Below are 21,065 nucleotides of genomic sequence, written 5' to 3'. Positions count from 1 at the left end.
AGGAAAATGTATTTGCACACACACATTCAAAACCCCAATGTGTATTTCCCTGCTGCAGTTTAAGTCAGTCAAATACTGGAAGAAATGTTTCACTGCTTTATTTTTCTTCCTGGTAGATTTTCTCAACTGTCAGGAAACCTTTTTTCCAACTGGGAAATGAATAATTGAGGATATGGTTTCTATCTTTATGTCAGTGCATAGCTCACAAATTTTGCAAAAAGACACCAACTCATTCTCTATCCTTTCTTGCAAATAAATTAGTAATGAAATGACTACAGAAGGGCAAGGAGTCATCAAAATGGGAGTTTTAAAGATGTGGGGTAAAGTTCCTTAATCGTGTCTCTTAAGGAGCCAACTGCATGATCAATGTAGAGGATATCTGTGTCTTGATTTTCTAGGGACGAGGAACATGTGAAACATCAGACACTGCCGGAGTTTTTACAATCCATTTAGATTAAAAGAAAACTTCAGTGGGCGAGGGGGCCAATTTTCTGCCCCTTGAGTCATCCAGGGACTGAAAACAAAACAAAAGCAAAAGGTAGCAAAAGCCCACTTTTAGTATGTTTCTGCACTATGCATTATAACATCCTGATACCATTTTAGCTGCTATGGTTGCACCTTATGGGATCCTAGGATTTATAGTTTGGCAAGGTATTTATAGTTTGTCAGGCTATCCAGGTTTTGCTAGATAGCTGGATACTAGATACCTTGCAGGTGATGATTTGGCTGGAGATCCTTCAGTGAGCTGGCTCATAAGACCCCTTCTAACGCTATACTTCTATATTGTTTTTACTATTTGAAGTCATATTTCTATTCAACTAATTGTCACTCAATGAGTCCTCCTAGAGACCATGTTACAAACAGCCATGTTTAGTTCTTGCAAAAACTTCCAGGGAATGCAATTTACTGGGAGGTTCCCAGAAAAAGGGGGCAATTTTGGTCAATTAAGAGCTGCAAAAAGAGGATTCATTGCAACAAGCTTTTAGAAATGTTATGGATGGAATTCTTCACTGCGTTTCTTTGCAATGAAGCAAGATGTAATTTTAGCAATGTCCAACAGTACATCAAACAAATGAAATGATGTTATGATGTGACATCTTTTCACTCTAATATTTAACAAAATATATTTGGTTTTTTTTCTCCATTTCAGAGTTCTTGGAGGAATTCCCTGGAGAGAGTAGAGAGTGTGTCAACTGTGGAGCGATGTCCACTCCTCTCTGGAGGAAAGATGGAACGGGGCACTATCTGTGTAATGCCTGTGGTCTCTATCACAAAATGAATGGCATTAACCGGCCACTCATCAAGCCACAGAAAAGACTGGTAAGGCTTGCCAGCCCTCAACTGGTTCCTCTCTTTCTCACCTGCAAAAGATATGTTTAATATGATTTGATTCAATGGCAACTGGGAACTACTACACTTTTAAGGAGCTATCCAAGGTCCTGAATCATATCCCAAACTAGACTTAGCACCTCGGATAGATTCTTTTAAAGAGGAGACTAAAACATGGAACAACTTCACTTCAGTGACATAGAAGGCACCAGCCACACTGGAAGCTTTTTGTCTTGCTACTGCTTTTTCTCTCTTGCTTATGGTATTCTGGTTTCTGGATTTCATAATGCTTTGATGCTAAGCAAGTAGAGTGACTTCAACAAAAACCTTGCTTCTTGTAAATGTAAATTGAACCTCTATGTCTAGAAGCTGTATGTCTTTGAACATCAGTTGCTGTAAGACAGAAGGACCAGAGCAGTTGTTTTCTTGTTCTGTCTCTAGCCTTCCAAGAAACACTTGGCAAGATAGCCAGTTTCCATGCTAACCAAGTACTGGGCAAGTTGCTCTTGAAAGCATTGCAATATATGTGTGTATGTGTGTATATAAATATAATAATAATAACAACACTTTATTTATAGTCTGTCCTTCTCCCCGAGGGGACTTAGAGTGGATTACAGCATATAAACAGACAACAGGCAAACATTCAATGCCTTGATTACAATGATATACAAAATGAGACACAATACAGAGACAAAGGCAAAGGCCTCTCTGGCTTTTGGCTTTGGAGGTGGTGCTCATCTCCAGCTCTGGGGGAGGTGCTCCATTTCCTAGCCAAGGAGACTACACCTGTAGACACCTCCTGGTCGTGTGGCCAGCATGAATGCTTGGAGCGTCTTTTGCCTTTTCCTTTCAAAGCAGTACCTATTGAACTACTCACATTTGCATGTTTTTGAACTGCTGGGTTGGCTAACAGTGGGAGCTCACCCTATCCCGCAGATTTGAACTGCCAACAGTTCAGCAGTTCAGCAGCACCCATTGCACCACTGTGGCATATATAATCTATGTATGTGTGTCTGTGTCTGATATATTTGTAGAAAAATTGTTATTTTATACTATTTGCAGAATGTGTCAAGCACAATTGGCACTTAGGCTCCAGAATTTATCAGTTACAGTTTCCAATCTTGTTATACATTTTTGCAATTTCATTTCAAAGATATTCATTAGATGGATTTTAGAATCTTGGGAATGATGTTTTCTATTCACACATCACCCATGCTCACAAATATGCTACTTTTCCAAGTTTCAGTATTGAAACTCCAGCTTTGAGCTTACCAAAAGAAATTCAGGTTCAGAAGGGACAGTCAGCTCCTAAGAGCTCTGATGTCACTATCTAGGAGGCAGTTTGACTTTTAACAGCGTCATACTACATCAAATTTATTGCGGTTTGTCTGTTGCTCTCTGTTATTATTCACCAAGTGTTCAAGTACATTATTCCCCCCATCGGTTGTTTGGAGAAAACATTGTATATCTCTGGCAGCAAAAATGTTGCTTTGGCCTTGGGATTCCAAAAGCACTTCCCATGAACTCCATCTGGCTTGTTTGTTGAACTGAAAAATGAGACTTAGCTCAGAGCTTGCAGCTTCATTTTTAATTTAATCACAACACTAGAATTCCATGTAGCTCATTAGTTGTTTCAAGTAGCAAAGCATTAGGGGAGAGGTGGATCAGAAATTAAATTATTATTGTTGTTATTATTATTATTAGTATTCTTTTACAATAATGCTTAATGTTATTTAGGCTTTAAACATGGTCACAAATCCAACCAAAGTGATCCTTTAAACATATTTTGGAAGTACCCAATTTTACTTGGCACACCGCAATAATGATGTTATCTATCTTTTCATTGATTTTGTAAAAAATAGTGTCATTATGCCTTTGCAATTATAAAACCTATGTTATAGATCAGGGGTCCCCAACCTAAGGCCCGGGAGCGAATGCGGCCCTCCAAGGTCATTTACCTGGCCCCCGCCCTCAGTTTTATAATATAAAATTTTTATATCAGTTTTAATAATATAATATATTGTATATACATATAATATTGATAATAATGTTATGTTACACAATATAATACTAATAATAATACCATATAATAATTATTATATGTTATATATTACATATAATATTACAGTATAGTGGTATAGTTCAATATAGTAATATATAATGCTAATATTGTGCTATGCTAATAATACAATATATTGTATGTACATACAGCTGCTCTGAGTCCCCTTCGGGGTGAGAAGGGTGGGATATAAATGTAGTAAATAAATGCAGTAAATAAATAATTAATTTTAGACTTAGGCTATTGTATTGTTCTTTCATTGTTGTTGCTGCTGTTTTGCACTACAAAAAATAAGACATGTGCAGTGTGCATAGGAATTTGTTGGGTTTTTTTTCTTCAAATGATAATTTGGCCCCTCCACAGTCTGAAGGATTGTGGACCAGCTCTCTGCTTCAAAAGTTTGAGGACCCCTGTTATAGATAATGTAATTCATTATAATGTGTTGTAATCATGCTCGCCTTTGGCTTATGACAACACCCATATATCTATAGGATCAGTATATGCAATTCCATTTATCGACGTTGGACAAATTATGTCATCTCTTGGCATTTTCTAAGGTGCATTTTTATTAGAGTGTGGAGGTCATGTCATTTGTTGCTTTGTCTTATGCAACAAAATGCTCTGGCCCTGAAGAATTGACTTTTAAAAAATGTTTGTTAAATAAAAAGCTGGATAAAAGAGTCCTGTGTCACTTGAGCAGGAGGGAGAAGGGAGACAGCTTCATCTTGCTGCAGTTTTCAGGCCTTGCAGTTGAGCCTCTGTGTGAAACTTTCCTACATATTTTGAATAAATAGGTTTTCATGTCTGCTTATCAGCTACATTTGGCTCCCAAATGCAGTCTGTGAAGGGCTCTGTCCTGTTTTGTATAAACAAACTGCTGCAGGGAGCAGCGTTGGAGTCAACAACTACTTGGCCAAGGTCAAAACTCTTCATAGGCTGCTAAGAATAAGAAGAGTTAGGCATTCGCTTTGAAATTTTCACAGCCATGTGGGGTACCTCCAAGTTTTTGCATAGCCAAAACAGACATTCTTTTCTCCTTTTACTGTGAGTGCCAAATATCAGAGAGAAGGAATGTTTAAATGGATTTTTCCTCTGGTTCAAACAATGCTTCTTTATTGATTCACTAGTTAGGCCAGGACTAATAGCATTTTAAAATGCTGGTTTTTTTTTTCTTAGCTGGAGAGAATACCTCTCTAAGAATCTCCAGATCAGTGGTTCTCAGCCTGTGGTTCCCCAGGAGTTTTTGCCTACAACTCCCAGAAATCCCAGCCAGTTTACCAGCTGTTAGGATATCTGGGAGTTAAATGCCAAAACATCTGGGGACTCACAAGTTGAGAACCACTGTTCTAGATCCTTTAATTTGTCTCCAAGGTCAACTTTTCCCACAGATTGATCATGGAATTCTACTGGAGGAACTAGAATTTCCTATAAAGACTATACTGAGGAAGGCAATAAATAAATAATCAAATCTGCAAACATGAAACTCTCAAATGTGGAGGGGCAGCTGCATACCTAAAGTGCCCTCTACTCCACATAAACATGTGCCCAAATAAATGAGTTAATGTATAGGATGCCATGAACCCTTTTGATGATTTTTAAGGTCAATATAATTAGAAACAAATCTTTTGCAAGGAACCATGAACTGCAAGCATAGAAGAGAAGCAAACTGAACATGCAGGCACAATTTCTATTTTAATAATTTTCTTTGCAACCAGACTGTTCAAATGTCTAGCCTTGCATTGCCACTCCATCCATCTTCCTAAAACACAGATCCCGACTGTGATGTTCATGGAGCCTGAAGTTTTGATTCTTGCTCCCTTCACTTAATTCATCATTTGTGGTCCTGGTTTTTTAATAGTAAAGTAAACAGATATGGAATTCTTCATCCTGCACGTAATTTCCTAGGCAGCTGGAAGATGGTCTTCACAGGCTGATACTTTCTCTCTTTTAAGGCTGAGAAGGTATATGCAAGGACTTGAAGTAAGATCTGGTTGAAGCAGAACCAATCAGTTCTCAAAGCATACAATTAGCTCTCTATATCCACAGATTCAACCCTCTATGGCTTGAATTTTTTTATTCCAGAAAAGGAAACCTTGTTTTTTCCATATTTCATTTTTACTATGAAATTTTATAGAATTGGACTTGGGGGTCCATGTATTTTAGTATTCATGGAGAGCTGGAAACTGATGTGAGACTGGAGAGGGACTGAGGGTCTGTGAAATGCATGGCGTGTGGATTCGCCTCATTTCACAGTTCCTGTCTCTCTCCAGCTTTGCCTCTCTCCAGCTTCACAAATAATAATAATAATAATAATAATAATAATAATAATAATAATAATAATCTTTATTTATACCCTGCCACCATCTCCCCGTGGGGACTCGGGGCGGCTCACAATGTTACAAAACAGCACGAATACATTAACAATATACACAGTTTAAACACAAGAAGATGATAAAACAGAAGTTAAAACAAAGGTTTATACAACAGTGATAATATCAAACACAATACATACTATATTACTTGTATTGTGTTATTGTCTTCTTAAGCTGCAGTTGCTTGAAGGCTGGATGGCCATCTGTCGGGGGTGCTTTGAATGTGACTTCCTGCTTCTTGGCAGGGGGTTGGACTGGATGGCCCATGAGGTCTCTCTTCCAACTCTACTATTCTATGATTCTATGAATCATCAGATGAGAAAGACACACCATGTAAGCACATTTGAATTCCAAGTTACTGCGTAACCTTCTTGGTGAATTCCTTTCTTGTTTTTCCAGTCTTCATCTAGACGTGCTGGTCTTTGCTGCACTAACTGTCACACAACCAATACGACCCTCTGGAGACGGAATGCAGAAGGGGAGCCGGTCTGCAACGCATGTGGATTGTACATGAAGCTGCATGGGGTAAGGAATCTGGTCTGGTCTGTAAGCCCGCATGGAAATGTAACTGTATCTCTATTTCATTTACATCCTGCTCTTCTCCAATGTGGAATATATGGGCCTAAACCCAATTGCTAGTTCCAGTGGGACTAGATTCAATAAATCAAGAGCTGAATAATAAACCAATACATATTTAAAAGTATTCCAGGGTGCCATAAGGAAGAGGGAGCAGGGTTGTTTCTGCTGCCATGGAAACTAGTACTCGGAGCAATGGGTTCAAATTATAGGAAAGGAGATTCCACCTGAAAATATGGAAAAACTTCCTGACTGTTAGAAGAGCTGTTCGGCAGTGGAAATCTCTGCCTCAGAGTGTGGTGGAAGCTCCTTCCTTGGAGACTTTTAAACAGAGGCTGGATGGCCCTCTGTCAGGAGTACTTTAATTGTGTTTTTCCTGCATGGCAGGGGGTTGGACTAGATTGCCCATGTGGTCTCTTTCAACTCTATGATTCTATGAGTCTATGATATTCATGCAACAAGAATTGAATCCCTCTGGTGTAACTTCAACACTAGCTTTCTTCTTGAAGGAAGCAATGAGTAATTTTAGCAATGTTCATCCTTTTGTGAGACATTATTTGAAATGATTTTCAAAGTTTTCAAAAGTCTGTTTGCATTTCATGTGCTGAAACAGCATTTTTGTGCAGAAATAATCTTTTCTGCAAATATTACTAATGACATTATGGGGGCATTTCCTTAGTCTGAGGTTTGGCTCAGAAAGTTCAGGGCCTGAACTGACAAACTTAAATGCATGTCTCAGTAGAGTCAAAAGTCTTGGTTCCACAGACCTGGATCCACAGAAATTGCCTGCTTCTCACACAAAATGTTGTGCTATAAAGACATGCCCTGTGTTATTTATTTCCTTCCAGTTTTTTAAAGCATGGATCACTATTTATCTTATTGTATTCATATTGTCTGTCCCAATATAATTAAGCTATTAATGTTCTATGGTAATTCCTTTTTGTAATTAATTCAGGTAGCAGGGAAACTGGAACTTTAAAACACTATATCTATCAGAAGGGTCTCCAGATATTGAACCTCATATCTAGTAGCCAAAGTCTGTGACTGAGAAAAATGGTGTCCGGTGAAGGACAAGGCCATCTTATGTATTGCATAAGTAGCACCTCTATATAGACCGAACTTATGCACATGCACTTAGTATAGAGATGCAGATTTCAATGGGTGTGAATGATTCTTGCTTTTTGTAATGTTCAGGTACCAAGGCCTCTGGCAATGAAGAAAGAAAGTATCCAGACAAGAAAGAGGAAACCTAAAAATATCACCAAAGGCAAATCCTCAACAGGTAAGACAATATTATGATTGCTGTTGTGTGAAGTAAAAAGAGACAGAATTATGCTCAAAGAAACTTGTTGTCTACAGAGTAGAGAATGGAGAAAAGTGAAAGAAAATGAGGAGGAGGGTATCTATTTTTGGTTGTTCTTTCTCTCCCATCAATCTTGTATAATTTAGCAATTTTATTGTTTACATTCAAGCCCATCATACATAAAAAGTCTGCAATCTAAAGCTGCCCAACGCAGCCCAAATTCTTTCCCATAAGACTTAGAAGTGGCATGATAGAGATCTTTCAGAATCTGAAGGGATGCCATGTGGAAGATAGAGCTGGCTTTTTTCCCCTGCTGCTCCACAGACTAGAAATCAATGGACCCAAGTAACAGCAAAAGAGATTTCACCCAAATATTAGTAAGAACTTCTTTCCCATTTTTGATTTGTTCAGCAATGGAATAGACTTCCTTGGAGGGTGGTTGACTCTCCATCTTTGGACATCTTTATATAGTGGTTGGATGGGTATCTTTCAGAAGTGCTTTAGTTGTGTATTTCTACAGCCTAGAGCAGGGGTCCCCAAACTTTTTAAACAGGGGGCCAGTTCACGATCCTTCGGACCATTGGAGGGCCGGACTATAGTTGGCCACCAAGCAATAATAATAATAATAATAATAATAATAATAATAATAATAATAATAATAATAATAATGGTTGGAAGAGACCCTTTTGGCCATTGAGTCCAACCCCCTTCTGCCTTTGTGCACCAAAAGCACAAGCAAAGCAACCCTGAGAGATGGCCTCCCTGCCTCAATGTTAATACTATTACTAATAATAATAGTAATAATAACAACAACAGTAATAAAGAGTGTTGGAAGAGACCCCTTGGGCCATTTAGTCGAATGCCCTTCTGCTTTTGTGCACCAAAAGTACAAGCAAAGCACCCCTGACAGATGGCCTCCCAGCCTCAATGTTGTTAACAACAACAACAACAACAACAACAACAACAACAACAACAAAGAGTGTTGGAAGAGACCCCTTGGGCCATTTAGTCCAACACTCTTCTGCCTTTGTGCATCAAAAGCACAAGCAAAGCACCCCTGACATATGGCCTCCCAGCCTCAATGTTAATAATAATAATAATAATATTTATCTATTTATTTATTTACAGCATTTATATTCCGCCCTTCTCACCCCGAAGGGGACTCAGGGCGGATCACATTACACATATAGGCAAACATTCAATGCCTTTTAACATAGAACAAAGACAAACAAACATAGGCTCCGAGCGGGGCTCGAACTCATGACCTCCTGGTCAGAGTGATTCATTGCAGTTAATTGAAGCAGCTGGCTTGCTCTCCCGCCTGCGCCACAGCCCGGGCCCAATTCTCTCACACCAGAATAATAATAATAATAATAATAATAATAATAATAATAATAATAATAAAAAGATAAGAGAAGAGGAGAACCCTTGGGTCATTTAGCCCAACCCCCTTCTGCCTTTGTGCTATGGGGGCCGAATAAATGGCTTCGATGGGCCGCATGTGGCCCCCGGGCCTTAGTTTGGGGACCCCTGGCCTAGAGAGTTGAATTTGAAAGACAATGTGGCCTTTTCTATCCCTAAGATTATATTATAATCAGCCCTTCACATTTGCGGATTTAATTAATGTGTTCTCTGTAGGAATCTTTAGGTCCTCCAGTGCAATTCTGTGGCCAGCTTCCATATAGTCACTCTGGAGGATCTGCAAGTCACTAGAGTGTTGTTCCCTAAGGCAAAAAGTGTTTTCCCCCAACTTTCCTGAACCTCAGTCTTGCAAAAGTGGAGGATCTTTTGCAATTAATGCAGTGGTCATCACTGATGTACTATTAAATATAAAGTGCAAATAAACATCAGGAGAATCCTCATAGCCACATTTGGAAGAAGTATCCAAGTATTCAGGCTGTTGGGTTTATTGTGTTGATCTTTACCAACACACCTGTTCTGTCAGTTTTCACCTCCAGCAAAAGCAGAAGGTTGGTGAAGCTAAAAAAAAAAAAAAAAAGACCTTGGTTGCTAGTTTTAGATTCCTTTCAACATAGGGTGTTTCCAATAATATATTGTTGCTGGAAAACAGCATTTTACCTACCCTCCTGCTTCTGTAAAACTTGTTTCTAAACTCAGAACAGATGGGAGCTGGACTGAAAGACCAAATTGGTCACCACGATATCTACAATAAGGGCAAATTCAATAGTCTGGAGACATTGGGCTTGAAGGGCTCCACAAATATTGATGGAAATGGAAATATGACTAAACAACATAAGTGATGCTAATAAACCATGATAATGATAGGAATAACCCCGTACACCCATGGAGATATAGCTTCTAATGTAGATATTATTTAAACCACTCATTCTTGATCTCTTTCTTTCAGGTTCCACAACTTCGACCACCAATTCCCCTTCTTCTATTACCAATTCTGAAAGCACCGTCACTTTAAAAACCGAACCTGCTGTAACATCACAATATCCTGGACAATCTATAGTGTCAACTCCCCAGGTAAAGAATAACAGGGTTTGCAAAATAATCTGACATATTTGACCCTGATTTGGTGACCTGTAGCTAGGAGCTGGAAGCACATCAAACCAGAATGGTTAAAACAAAACCCACAAAAACAATTCCATTAAGTCTTTATTTGCCATCAACAGGCCATAAAATCTCAGATTAAAAGACTCATTTGAGAGAAATGTATATAACATAATAATACATTTGAAAATAAAACAGCTTTAAAAAGTTTGTTTGTGAACTAAATATTGTTAGCATTGTTCTGTCAGAAATGATGTCATGAGAATGACCAAATCATAAAATTTGGAAAATTTGGCATTTGGAAAATTCATAGGGAAGTATCTTCAGGAAAAAATTGCTAAGCTCTCTGGGGCAACCCAAAGAAACATACTATAGAGCTGCCTGGAGGACCTAGAAAAGCAGATCTCCAGCCTAGTAAAGCTCAATTTAATAATCATCATCATGGGACATATGGGACAAAATGTCCACAAGACATAAAAACAAAAATGATCAATTAAAACAGAAACACCATTAAAATATGAGCATCATAAAACACAATGCACCAAATAAAAACACAATTTAAACATAAAATATAATACAGCAGCACTGAAGCTCCATCAGACAATGTTATTCAAAAACCAAAGGCCAATAGTTACTAAATTTATAGTTTACAAGACTCCACTGAATGCAACCAACCCAGGCCCCTTCTACACTGCTCTATATCCCAGGATCTAATCCCAGATTATCTGCTTTAAACTGGATTATATGAGTCTCCACTGGCAAATAATCTGGGATAATCAGGTAATCTAGGATCAGATCCTGGGATATAGGGCAGTGTAGAAGGTGCCTCAGTAAAAATGAATCATAGCCCTGTCATTATGTAATGTGAAAGATCTCCTGGGGGGCAAAACTCCATACAGTAGAGTCTCACTTATCCAACGTTCTGGATTATCCAACGCATTTTTGTAGTCAATGTTTTTAATACGTTGTGATATTTTGGTGCTAAATTTGTAAATACAGAAATTACTACATAGCATTACTGCGTAATGAACTACTTTTTCTATCAAATTTGCATGATGTTTTGGTGCTTAATATGTAAAATCATAACCTAATTTGATGTTTAATAGGCTTTTCCTTAATCTCTCCTTATTATCCAACATATTTGCTTATCCAACGTTCTGCCGGCCCATTTACGTTGGATAAGTGAGACTCTACTGTACTTGCGATGGTTGCACATTCATTTGTTTCCTTACTGTAAATCCTTGCAGGGCCCAAACCAGTCTGAAGATACATTGGCTGACAGCCACCCCCAGTTCAAGTACGAACCAGAGGATTACGCCTTTTCTTCCAACGCTATGACCCAGCAGTCAGGACTCAGCGCCCCTCTTCGTCAGGACTCATGGTGCGCATTGGCGCTGGCCTAGGAAACCAGTCTTCCATTTTGAAATAAAACATGCTGTGGAACAACCCTTGATTCTCATGCCATCGGTGGACTGACGGACAATGGACCTTCCTGCTGGAGTGCTCTGCACCTGAGATTCTCTGTAATCAGCGTAGTTCTTTGTTTCCAGAGACCAATGTCTTTCCTCCTGCAAGAGGACACTTCACTCAAATACCACTTGAGATGGGTAGATTGCCTTCTTGGTGCATCTGACTCTACTGATCCTTTGGTTCTTTGAAAGCTTTTCCTTCTATACCATACCAATCGAAAGCAAAAGAAACAGGGACTTCTGTTCTCAGTAGGAGGTCTCTCTTTTCCCCTGTGATCCATTCTAACAAAAGAAATCCAAAATCTGTTTTGTTCAGAGTGATTTCCACCCCAACCTCTTTTTATGATGCCCCTGTGTGCAATTTTACTCCACTTCCCAATAAAAACTATGATAAAACGTGGCACCAGTCACTTAATTTTATTAAGGTGTAAACACTGTTGACTTTCTAATGTGGATTGGTGGTGGAAAGAAAGAAGGGGGACAACCACTTTTGAAAACCTTTACAGTTGTATATTTAAAAACCAATCCTCCTCTAAGAATCTTTTAGCTTCTGGAGTGACTAATTTATCACCATTAATAAGATGTCACGCCTGGAAACTCCCTTGCATTGCTCTTCCAAGCATAGCGGCTCTTCTGGCAAAAATCTCTCAACACTCCATTGCACTAGGAACACAATCAAAATGGGTCAAGGCAGATCAAAACCTACCAGTGGGGGCTCCATGTCCCCTCCCCTAATCGCTCCTACTCATTACATAACAGTTTGAGACCATTTTTAAAATGGCAGCATCCAGACAAAGAAGCAGAGCCAGCTCCAGCTTTGCCATTGAGCCTAGTAAGGCAGCCATCTCAGACAGAGGGTTGTTGTATGTCTTTTGGGCTATGTGGCCATGTTCCAGAAGTATTCTTTCCTGACGTTTCGCCCACATCTATGGCAGGCATCCTCAGAGGTTGTGAGGCATGGAGAGACTAGGCAAGGAAGGTAAATATATATCTGTGGAGAGTCCAGGGTGTGACAAGAGTCCTTTGTCAGTTGGAAGTCAGCATTAATGTTGCAGTTAATCACCCTAATTAGTATTGACCACATCAACAACTATCATGTCAGACTACACAGAGAAGCCATTGAAATCCACAAGCATGTGGACAACTTCAACAGAAAGGAAGAAACCATGAAAATGAACAAAATCTGGCTACCAGTATTACAAAACTCCAAAATCAGAACAGTAGATGGGAAGCAACATTCTGAAAGCAGAGAAGCCCCAGGGATGGCTAATGACTCTGAACAAAAGATGCCCCCCAGGCAAGAGACAAACCTTTCCAATGCTAATTAGGGTGATTAACTGCAACATTAATGCTGACTTCTAACTGACAAAGGACTCTTGTCATACCCTGGACTCTCCACAGATATATATTTACCTTCCTTGCCTAGTCTCTCCATGCCTCACAACCTCTGAGGATGCCTGCCATAGATGTGGGTGAAACATCAGGAGAGAATACTTCTGGAACATGGCCACACAACCCGAAAGACATACAACAACCCTGTGATCCCGGCCATGAAAGCCTTTGACAACACATCTCAGACAGAGTTTGGATATGATCACAAACCAGCCAATTGTGAATCCTTTTATTTGTTATTTGCTGAGTCACTTGAAGACTCGACCCTCCTCTGACCTGTGTGCTATCCCTAGGCACATCAGCGACAGGGCTTCAAATAGCTCCCCTCCTACTCTGGTGCTGGTGAATGCTAGGTCAGTGCGGAATAAGATCAATACCATCAGGGACTTCATTATTGAAAGTGGGGCTGACTTAGCATGTATCACAGAAACCTGGTTGCAGGAGGGCGATGAGGTCCTCCTCCAGGAATTATCATCTCCAGATTTTGTTATCACCCACCAGATGCGGACCGGGAGACGGGGGGGTGGAGTGGCAATGCTCGCACGAGAAAATTTATCTCTGAGGGCGGCTCCCACTCCGAACATCTCTGGTATGGAAAGCATTGGCCTTGTATGGGATTCACAGGAGAGTATAGCCTTTCTACTGGTGTACCGTGCGCCTAATGCACCAGTGGACAGCCTATTACAGCTGCTAGAGGTTGTGTCGGAGTGGGCCTTGAGGTTCCCCAGGCTTATTGTTTTGGGGGACTTCAATGTCCACGCTGATGCAGGCTCCTTCTCCTCAGCAGCTGAAGACCTAGTGTCGACCATGGCGACACTAGGACTCTCACTTTATAATACTGGGCCTACACATCAGGCTGGTCACACACTAGATTTGATCTTTGGGGTTGGAATCCAAGTGACCCTAACCTCCGTTTTGGAGGTTCCATGGTCGGACCACTGCGCCCTAGGAATCCGTATAGAGCACACCAACCCACCCAACCTGGGCGCCGAACCTATTTGGGTTCGCCCGAAGAGACTAATGGAACCGGTCAGGTTCCTGAATGCTCTAAAGGCCATAGAACCTGTCAGCGACTCACTAGAGGTGCAAGTGGATACATGGAACACCAAATTAGCCAATGCACTCGATGAGATCGCACCTAGACGCCTTCTCCGACCCCGTAAGAATCAGTCTCCTTGGTTCACTGAGGAGTTCCGTGCGATGAAACGGGAGAAGAGACGGCTAGAGGTCATGTGGCGGGAACGCCGTGATGAGGAATCGGAATCAGCTTATAAGAAGTCCAGAGAGTCTTATGAGCAGACTATCACCGAGGCAAAAAAGTTGTATTATGCTTCCTTGATAGTGTCTGCGAGCTCACACCCAGCACAATTATTTAAGATCATTAGATCCCTGACAAAGGTCCCTTCTGTTCCAAACAATAATGACCTGGCTCCTTCGGCTGAGGTTTTCCAGAGCTATTTTGCAGACAAGATCTCGCTTCTTCGCCGGGAACTCCCTGCCACGATGGATACAGTAACTGAACTTGAGACTCCGTGGCCACTCTCTGGGCCCATCCTGGACCGGTTTACCCCGCTGGATGCAGAGGCTGTCGACAGGATCATGACTGCAGCTAGGCCGACCACCTGCTCCCTCGATCCGTGTCCCTCCTGGCTAGTAAAATCCTGCCTAGATGGATTACGTGAACCTCTGTTGAATATAATAAATAGCTCCCTTGAGCAAGGAGTTTTCCCAGAGGGTTTAAAAGAGGCATCGGTATCTCAGCTGCTGAAGAAACCAGACTTAGATCATTCGGTTCCCGCTAGCTACTGCCCAGTGTCGAACCTTCCGTTTCTGGGCAAGCTGGTTGAGAGAGCAGCAGTGGAACAGTTGCAGCAGTTCCTCAATGACACAGCCGGACTTGATCCCTTCCAGTCCGGCTTCCGTAAGGGGCACGGAACGGAGACTGTGCTGGTCGCCATCACAGACCAACTTCGCTGCCAGAGGGATCAAGGCGGATCAGCGCTGCTCGTGTTATTGGATCTCACAGCAGCATTTGATACGGTCGACCACAATCTATTGACCCACCGCCTAGCCATGACGGGGGTTAGGGGGATACCCCTGAAATGGGTGTCCTCCTTCCTCCAAAATCGGGGACAGCGGGTGGTGAGGGAAGGGTTGGTTTCCGCGTAGTCTCCGCTAACTTGTGGGGTCCCACAGGGAGCTATTCTCTCTCCTCTATTATTTAACATCTATATGCGACCGCTTGCCCGACTGGTGCGGAGCTTTGGGCTCGAGTGCCACCAGTACGCTGATAACACTCAGCTCATTCTGAGGATGGAGGGCCAGCCGGACTCCGTACCCGATAGTTTCCATCAGTGCCTTGAAGCCGTTACTGGATGGTTGCGTGCCAGCAGGTTGAGGGTGAATCCAGCGAAGACGGAGATCCTTTGGCTGGGCCGTCCGGGTGGGAGGGAGATCCAGCTGCCTACCCTGGATGGTGAGACACTACGTCCGTCATCTTCGGTAAAAAGTCTTGGTGTCTTATTGGACCCTCTGCTCACAATGGAGGCCCAGGTCTCTGCTGTGAGCAGATCTGCGTTTTTCCATCTACGTCAGGCTAGGCGACTGGCTCCCTACCTATCTAGGAACGACCTGGCGACGGTGATCCAGGCGACAGTCATCTCGAGGCTCGACTACTGTAACACCCTCTACATTGGCCTTCCTCTGTCAGTGATCCGGAAACTGAAGCTGGTGTAAAATGCGGCGGCTCGTCTTCTCGCCGGGGTGCCGGCGAGGTGGCGTATCACCCCAATTCTTCAACAGCTGCACTGGCTACCGATTGAGTACCGGATTACTTTCAAGATACTAGTACTAAATTTCAAGGCCTTACATGGTCTGGGGCCAGCGTACCTGAGGGCCCACTTATCACCCTACCAACCCCAGAGATTACTTCGGTCCGAAGACCAAAATTTGCTTGAAGTCCCTAACATACGGACTTATCATTTGTCTTCCACTAGGCAGAGAGCCTTCTCGATTGTAGCCCCTCAATTATGGAATGCCTTGCCAGTGGAAACTCGAACCACCCGAGACTTACTTGCCTTTCGGAAAGCCTGCAAAACCTTGCTCTTCCGACAAGCGTTCAATGGGTGAAAGACTCGGGGCTATGTCTGTTTTTATTGTTGCTTTTATTGTTGCTTTTATTGTTTTTATTGCTATTTTAAAGCCAAGTGTATTGTTTTAATCTATTTTTGTAAACCGCTCCGAGCCAAACCGGGAGTAGCGGTATATAAGTTTAATAATAATAATAATAATAATAATAATAATAATAATAATAATAATAATAATTGTTTGAGACTTGATTTAAGGCGTTGGCATGCTGGTTGATATCCAAACAGAGGATGGGCTGGAGATGTCACTGCCTTACTCTTTTCATTAGTGGCTGCTATTTCCCAGGTGGTGCAATACTAGCTAATCAGTATAATTTCTCCAGTGGTGAAGGCTGTAGACATGCTATGATAATGCAGCATGTCTCATTAAGAGTCACATCCACTGCTTTAACATGGTAAGATGTATTCTATATCCCTTTGTTCAAATATCAGCCAGCATGTCAATGTCTTAAATCAAAAAACAGCTTTCTAAGATCTTCAGAGATACTCACAGGAACACCTCAGCAAGCGAGAGTCCAAAGGTGGCAGACTAGAACCCGGAACCTCAATCAGTGGCAGAGACCAGATGAGAAACTCTATTCTGGGCACAGAGAAGACTGGGTGACTTGGAAGGCACTGAACAGACTGAGCTCTGGGACCATGAGATGCAAAGCCAATCTTAAAAAATGGGGTTACAAAGTGGAATCCTTGACGTGCAAATGCAAACCACAGACCACTTAGTACAACGCAACCTGAGCCCTGCCACATACACAGTGGAGGACCTTCTCACAGCAACACCAGAGGCACTCCAGGTGGCTAGCTTCTGGCCAAAAGAAAACTAGTACAATGCCAAGTTTTTAACTTTTTTACCCTCAATTCGCTTCTGACACGATAAATAAATAAATGGTTTGAGACTGGTGGGGTGGAATAAAATGTCCTGGAAAGTGGTCTTTCTTCCCATGTTATAATAATGTAGATGATTTGGGGTATTATACATCTAGATTAGCCGGGATCAGGAATATGATATTCCTTCTCAAGCAGCAAAATATCAAGAGAGGCATCAGTGATAGACTATTCCCCTCAAATCTCATCACCCCAAAAGTGAAGAAGTAATTCTGCCCTCTCTTTTGCCACCAGTTCTCTTCCCATTTAGTTCATTGTAAGAAACTTCATAGGATTTCCTTGGAAAGTTTTTTTTCCAGAAAAGGTTTGCCATTGTCTTCTTTTAAGGTTGACAAGGTGTCATGTGTCCTGGTGTGGCAATTTAACCCTGTGCTTTGTAATTTAAGGAGACAGATTTAGAGTTCTCATTCATAAGGTCCTAGTGGATCTTGTTAACTCCCTTCAAGTCAATTGGAAGACAAAAGGACACAGACAATATGATCAGTGAACCACATGATAGCTGAAGGCCAAGTCTCACACGGAAGAGAAGCTTGAACAGACTGTTTTTAAAGCTGGCAGATACTGTATGTATTTAAATAGAAGTCAGACCATTTTCTATCGGGTGCTGTGACTGCAAGAAGTTGGAGAAGGTGAGCTCCAGGCTTCCTTCCAACTATAAAACATTTTCATCGCTTCCCGCCAATTTTAATCTTGACTTTCAAATTGCAGACCATTAGAACTTCTGTGGTCCAGATTTGCTCCTCTTCTTAACCAAAATAGGCATCTGTTACTTGTGGAGTAGGATAAAGAAAGGTATCGCTCTGTAGTGGCTGTGCCTGGAAAAGGTACCTTTAAAAGACTACAAGTTCTATGACTTGATTAGATTGCAATTTGAGATATCCAGGTTTAAGTGGAACAATGGGTTAAACTGTGGGCCAGCTGAACTGCTGACCTGAAGGTTGGGTGGCTGACTTGAAGGTTGCCGGTTCCAATTCACAAGATGGGGTGAGCTCCTGCCTGTCAGCTCTAGCTTGTGGGGACATGAGCAGAATGGCAACACATCCAGTAATCCCCTGGATAGCATTTCTGTAGATGCCCAATTCTTTCACACCAGAAGCGACTTTCAGTATATTCTCAAGTCACTTCTGACACGATAAAAAAGTCTGCCCTGGATAATCTTGGACAAACTACTCTTTTTCTCAGCCTGAAAAATTTCCCAATAGTGTTGAAAAGTTCAAGTGGAAGAAAGGAGATTCATAGAAACTGTCTTGAGATCACAGGAGAAAAAACTAAATTTCAGGATTACATATAATTAATGTCATATGAGTACAGTATCCTTTAACAGTTTCTAGAAGTGGTAAGGATAGCCAAGGCTATGAGAAAGAAGTAGGGAACAATGCAAATATATTCAGAGAGAGACTATTTTAGTTTTCTTAGTTACCTATTGTTGAAACCCTTTCTGAGAAAAAGGAAGAGAACCAGAGGAGAGCACTGGAGTCTTAGGAATTTGCTGGGCCCAATTGTTGAGTAATTTTGCTCCAATATAGCCATGGCTATTTATACTCAGGAAGTTGTCAAGGGATAGTCCATTATGTGGAAACATACTGGCACTGGGCTTCCTGCACTGGTTATTTCCCCTGTCAAAGAGAAATATGTGGTTTGTTTTCGTAATGGGAGATGTGCACAGTGTCCCACGGTACTGAGGGAGAGAGGTTACACAGAGGAGACTGAGGACATTTCTGAATTATGGAGCCCTTGCAAATTATGGAGCCCTGACAAAATAGCTTACCCCAACCTGGCCCCTTCCATTTCTATTGGACTTCAAACATATTGTTAGATTCAAGTGCCCAATATCACTGACCACCAGAAATGTTAGCTGGAACTGATAAGATTTGGTAAAGGCTTTGCAGTGTCAAAGAGCTCTGGAATATGAAAAAACCAACCCAACAACAAAGTGTAGTGATGATGGCAGACACATCCATCACAGCTCAGGAAAGAAGGGATTGTCTCCTACTTCCATCACTTGTCTTTATGTGGCTGTTCTAGTCATTGTAAGGAAGGAGACCAAGAAAATGTCTGAACATGTGTCAGAGTTTGAAAACGTGGCTTTTGGGGAGTGAAAGTTCTCAGATAATCCAGTCAGCATGGATGGTTGGACAATTCTGGGGAATGGTGTTGTAGGATGATGTCTGTTCGTGAATCACATGAGTCCTTTTCTAAAGGAAGTACAGGCAACAAGCCATGGCCTGACATGAATGGCTCCAGTACTATTATTTGTGGACTAATGGTAAAGACAGCCTTTGTGCTTAGTCTTGACAAAATATAACAGATAGAGAAATGAACCAGTTGGTTTCTGCATCTTTTTGTGGCCAGGGTATTGGCATGATGGAACTAAGGCTGTCTTTCCTTCTCCCTCTCTGCAGCAAGAGCTGTGGAAGTTGGGATGGAGATTTGGGAGAGGGATCTTTCATCTGCTTCTAGGCCTACGCATGATGAAGCTATGTCTGCCTCTTATTCTCTGCCTGTGATGCCAGGGCAGTATCAGTTGAGATGGAGAGAGGATCTGAGCATGCTTGTTCTCTCCTTCTGTGGCCAGGGCAATGGCTGTCGGGAGGGACCTGAATGTCCTGAATCGGTACAAAGGAATTAATCTGCATAGAAAACACAGGAGATATTGTGTTTTGCAAAGTGGGAGGATAGCACAGGAAACTTTTTTTATTTTAATTTTTGCAGAAAACACATTCTTGCATGGGGAAAACCCCCCAAACTCCTTTTCTTTCAGAATAACACTTAATGATATTTGAAGTTTTGTTGTTTTTATTTGACCTCAGGTCTATTTTGTCTTATGAGAGGCTTCCAAGTCACCCTGTTATCAACAGCCATGCTCAGGGCTATCAAACTCAAGGCTGTAGCAGTTTCCCTCTTCTCCCCATTGCCTCCCACCTTATCAATGATGGTTGACTTTTCTGATCAGTCTTGCCTTCTCATTTACTTTTTAAGTGAGAGAGTTCAGGTCTGATTAGTACTTGGATTCAAGCGAGGACATTTAAACACTGGGATAGAATTGCTCAAGATTCTCATTGTCTAGTTATTCTTCCTAAATATCTAAAAACCCTTTTCTCAACATAGGAATGAATATTATTATTTTCATCCTCAAATGTGTTTTTTATTTTATCCAAAAAGGGTGTTCAAGAGAGTCTGGATGGTTCAAGGAGTGCAAAATCAGCCCCGGTACTTATAGAGACCTAGGGCCACACTGGCCAGCTCTGATGGTCATGTTTTTCAAAAAAAAAAAAAAAAAGGCAAGGAACTATAAATTAGTGAAGATGACCTCACCCTGATGTGTCCATTTTGTTTTGTGTGAAGTTCATATGGGATTTCTCCACCTTCTGGACATATCCCCAGGACATGTGATTCACTTCCCTTGTCTAGCCAGAGCCACTGTGCTTTGCAGTCCTGCTTTGTTGGCAGATAAATTAAAGACTTTGGTAATAGCTTACCTGTTTCCGCCACTTCTTCTAAAATGCTCCCTCTCAAAGCATGTGAACAACCCATGCTGTTTTTCAACTGGTTGCCCATCACCCTGCATGCCTTGGCCACTGCCTTTGATGTTGTCGAACTGCTGTCTGCGGGCTCTTCCTATTCGCTGCAGCTGGTGTCCAAAGGCCAGCAGCCAGGATGGTTTTACAACATAACTGCAGTGATCCATTCAACCTGCCCTTTACACAGATGCCTGTGGATTTTCACTAAGCCAGCAAGTCAAACAACAACACACTCCCATCTCTATCAACACAGGTTGTTATTCTTTATGGCTGTATTAATGGCACAATAAATCCTCCGCTAACCTTAAATACTTTTTTAAAAAGCTGTATGGGGGGAAATGACGTTCAACCAGTACCTTTATAACAAGGCTGTGTCAGGTCCAAGGGCCAAAGTTCTGTCCTGGGACCCTCTGGGGGCCTCTTGGAATGCTAAAGGTTCTCCCAAAACTAAAAAATTGCCAGAAGTCCACTTCTGTTTTTTTCTCCTCATTTTAAT

At 41.6% G+C, this 21,065-nt stretch overlaps 1 protein-coding gene across 3 annotated transcripts in view; it reads left to right on the top strand.

Moving 5' to 3' along the window:
- Nucleotides 1-12,028, top strand: part of gata5 (GATA binding protein 5) — a 69,009-nt gene extending 56,981 nt beyond the window's left edge. For all 3 annotated transcript variants that reach the window (XM_008110167.3, XM_008110165.3, XM_008110166.3), the window contains exons 3-7: nucleotides 1,151-1,320; nucleotides 6,160-6,285; nucleotides 7,531-7,618; nucleotides 10,008-10,132; nucleotides 11,407-12,028. In XM_008110167.3, the coding sequence (XP_008108374.1) occupies nucleotides 1,151-1,320; nucleotides 6,160-6,285; nucleotides 7,531-7,618; nucleotides 10,008-10,132; nucleotides 11,407-11,562 (665 nt within the window). In that variant the 3' untranslated portion in view covers nucleotides 11,563-12,028. The remainder of the gene's footprint in view (nucleotides 1-1,150; nucleotides 1,321-6,159; nucleotides 6,286-7,530; nucleotides 7,619-10,007; nucleotides 10,133-11,406) is intronic.
- The last annotated feature ends 9,037 nt before the right edge of the window (nucleotides 12,029-21,065 follow it).

The sequence above is a fragment of the Anolis carolinensis genome, chromosome 4 (assembly GCF_035594765.1).
Source record: "Anolis carolinensis isolate JA03-04 chromosome 4, rAnoCar3.1.pri, whole genome shotgun sequence".
Taxonomy (NCBI): Eukaryota; Metazoa; Chordata; class Lepidosauria; order Squamata; family Dactyloidae; genus Anolis; species Anolis carolinensis.
This window is presented reverse-complemented; position numbering and strand designations above follow the sequence as displayed.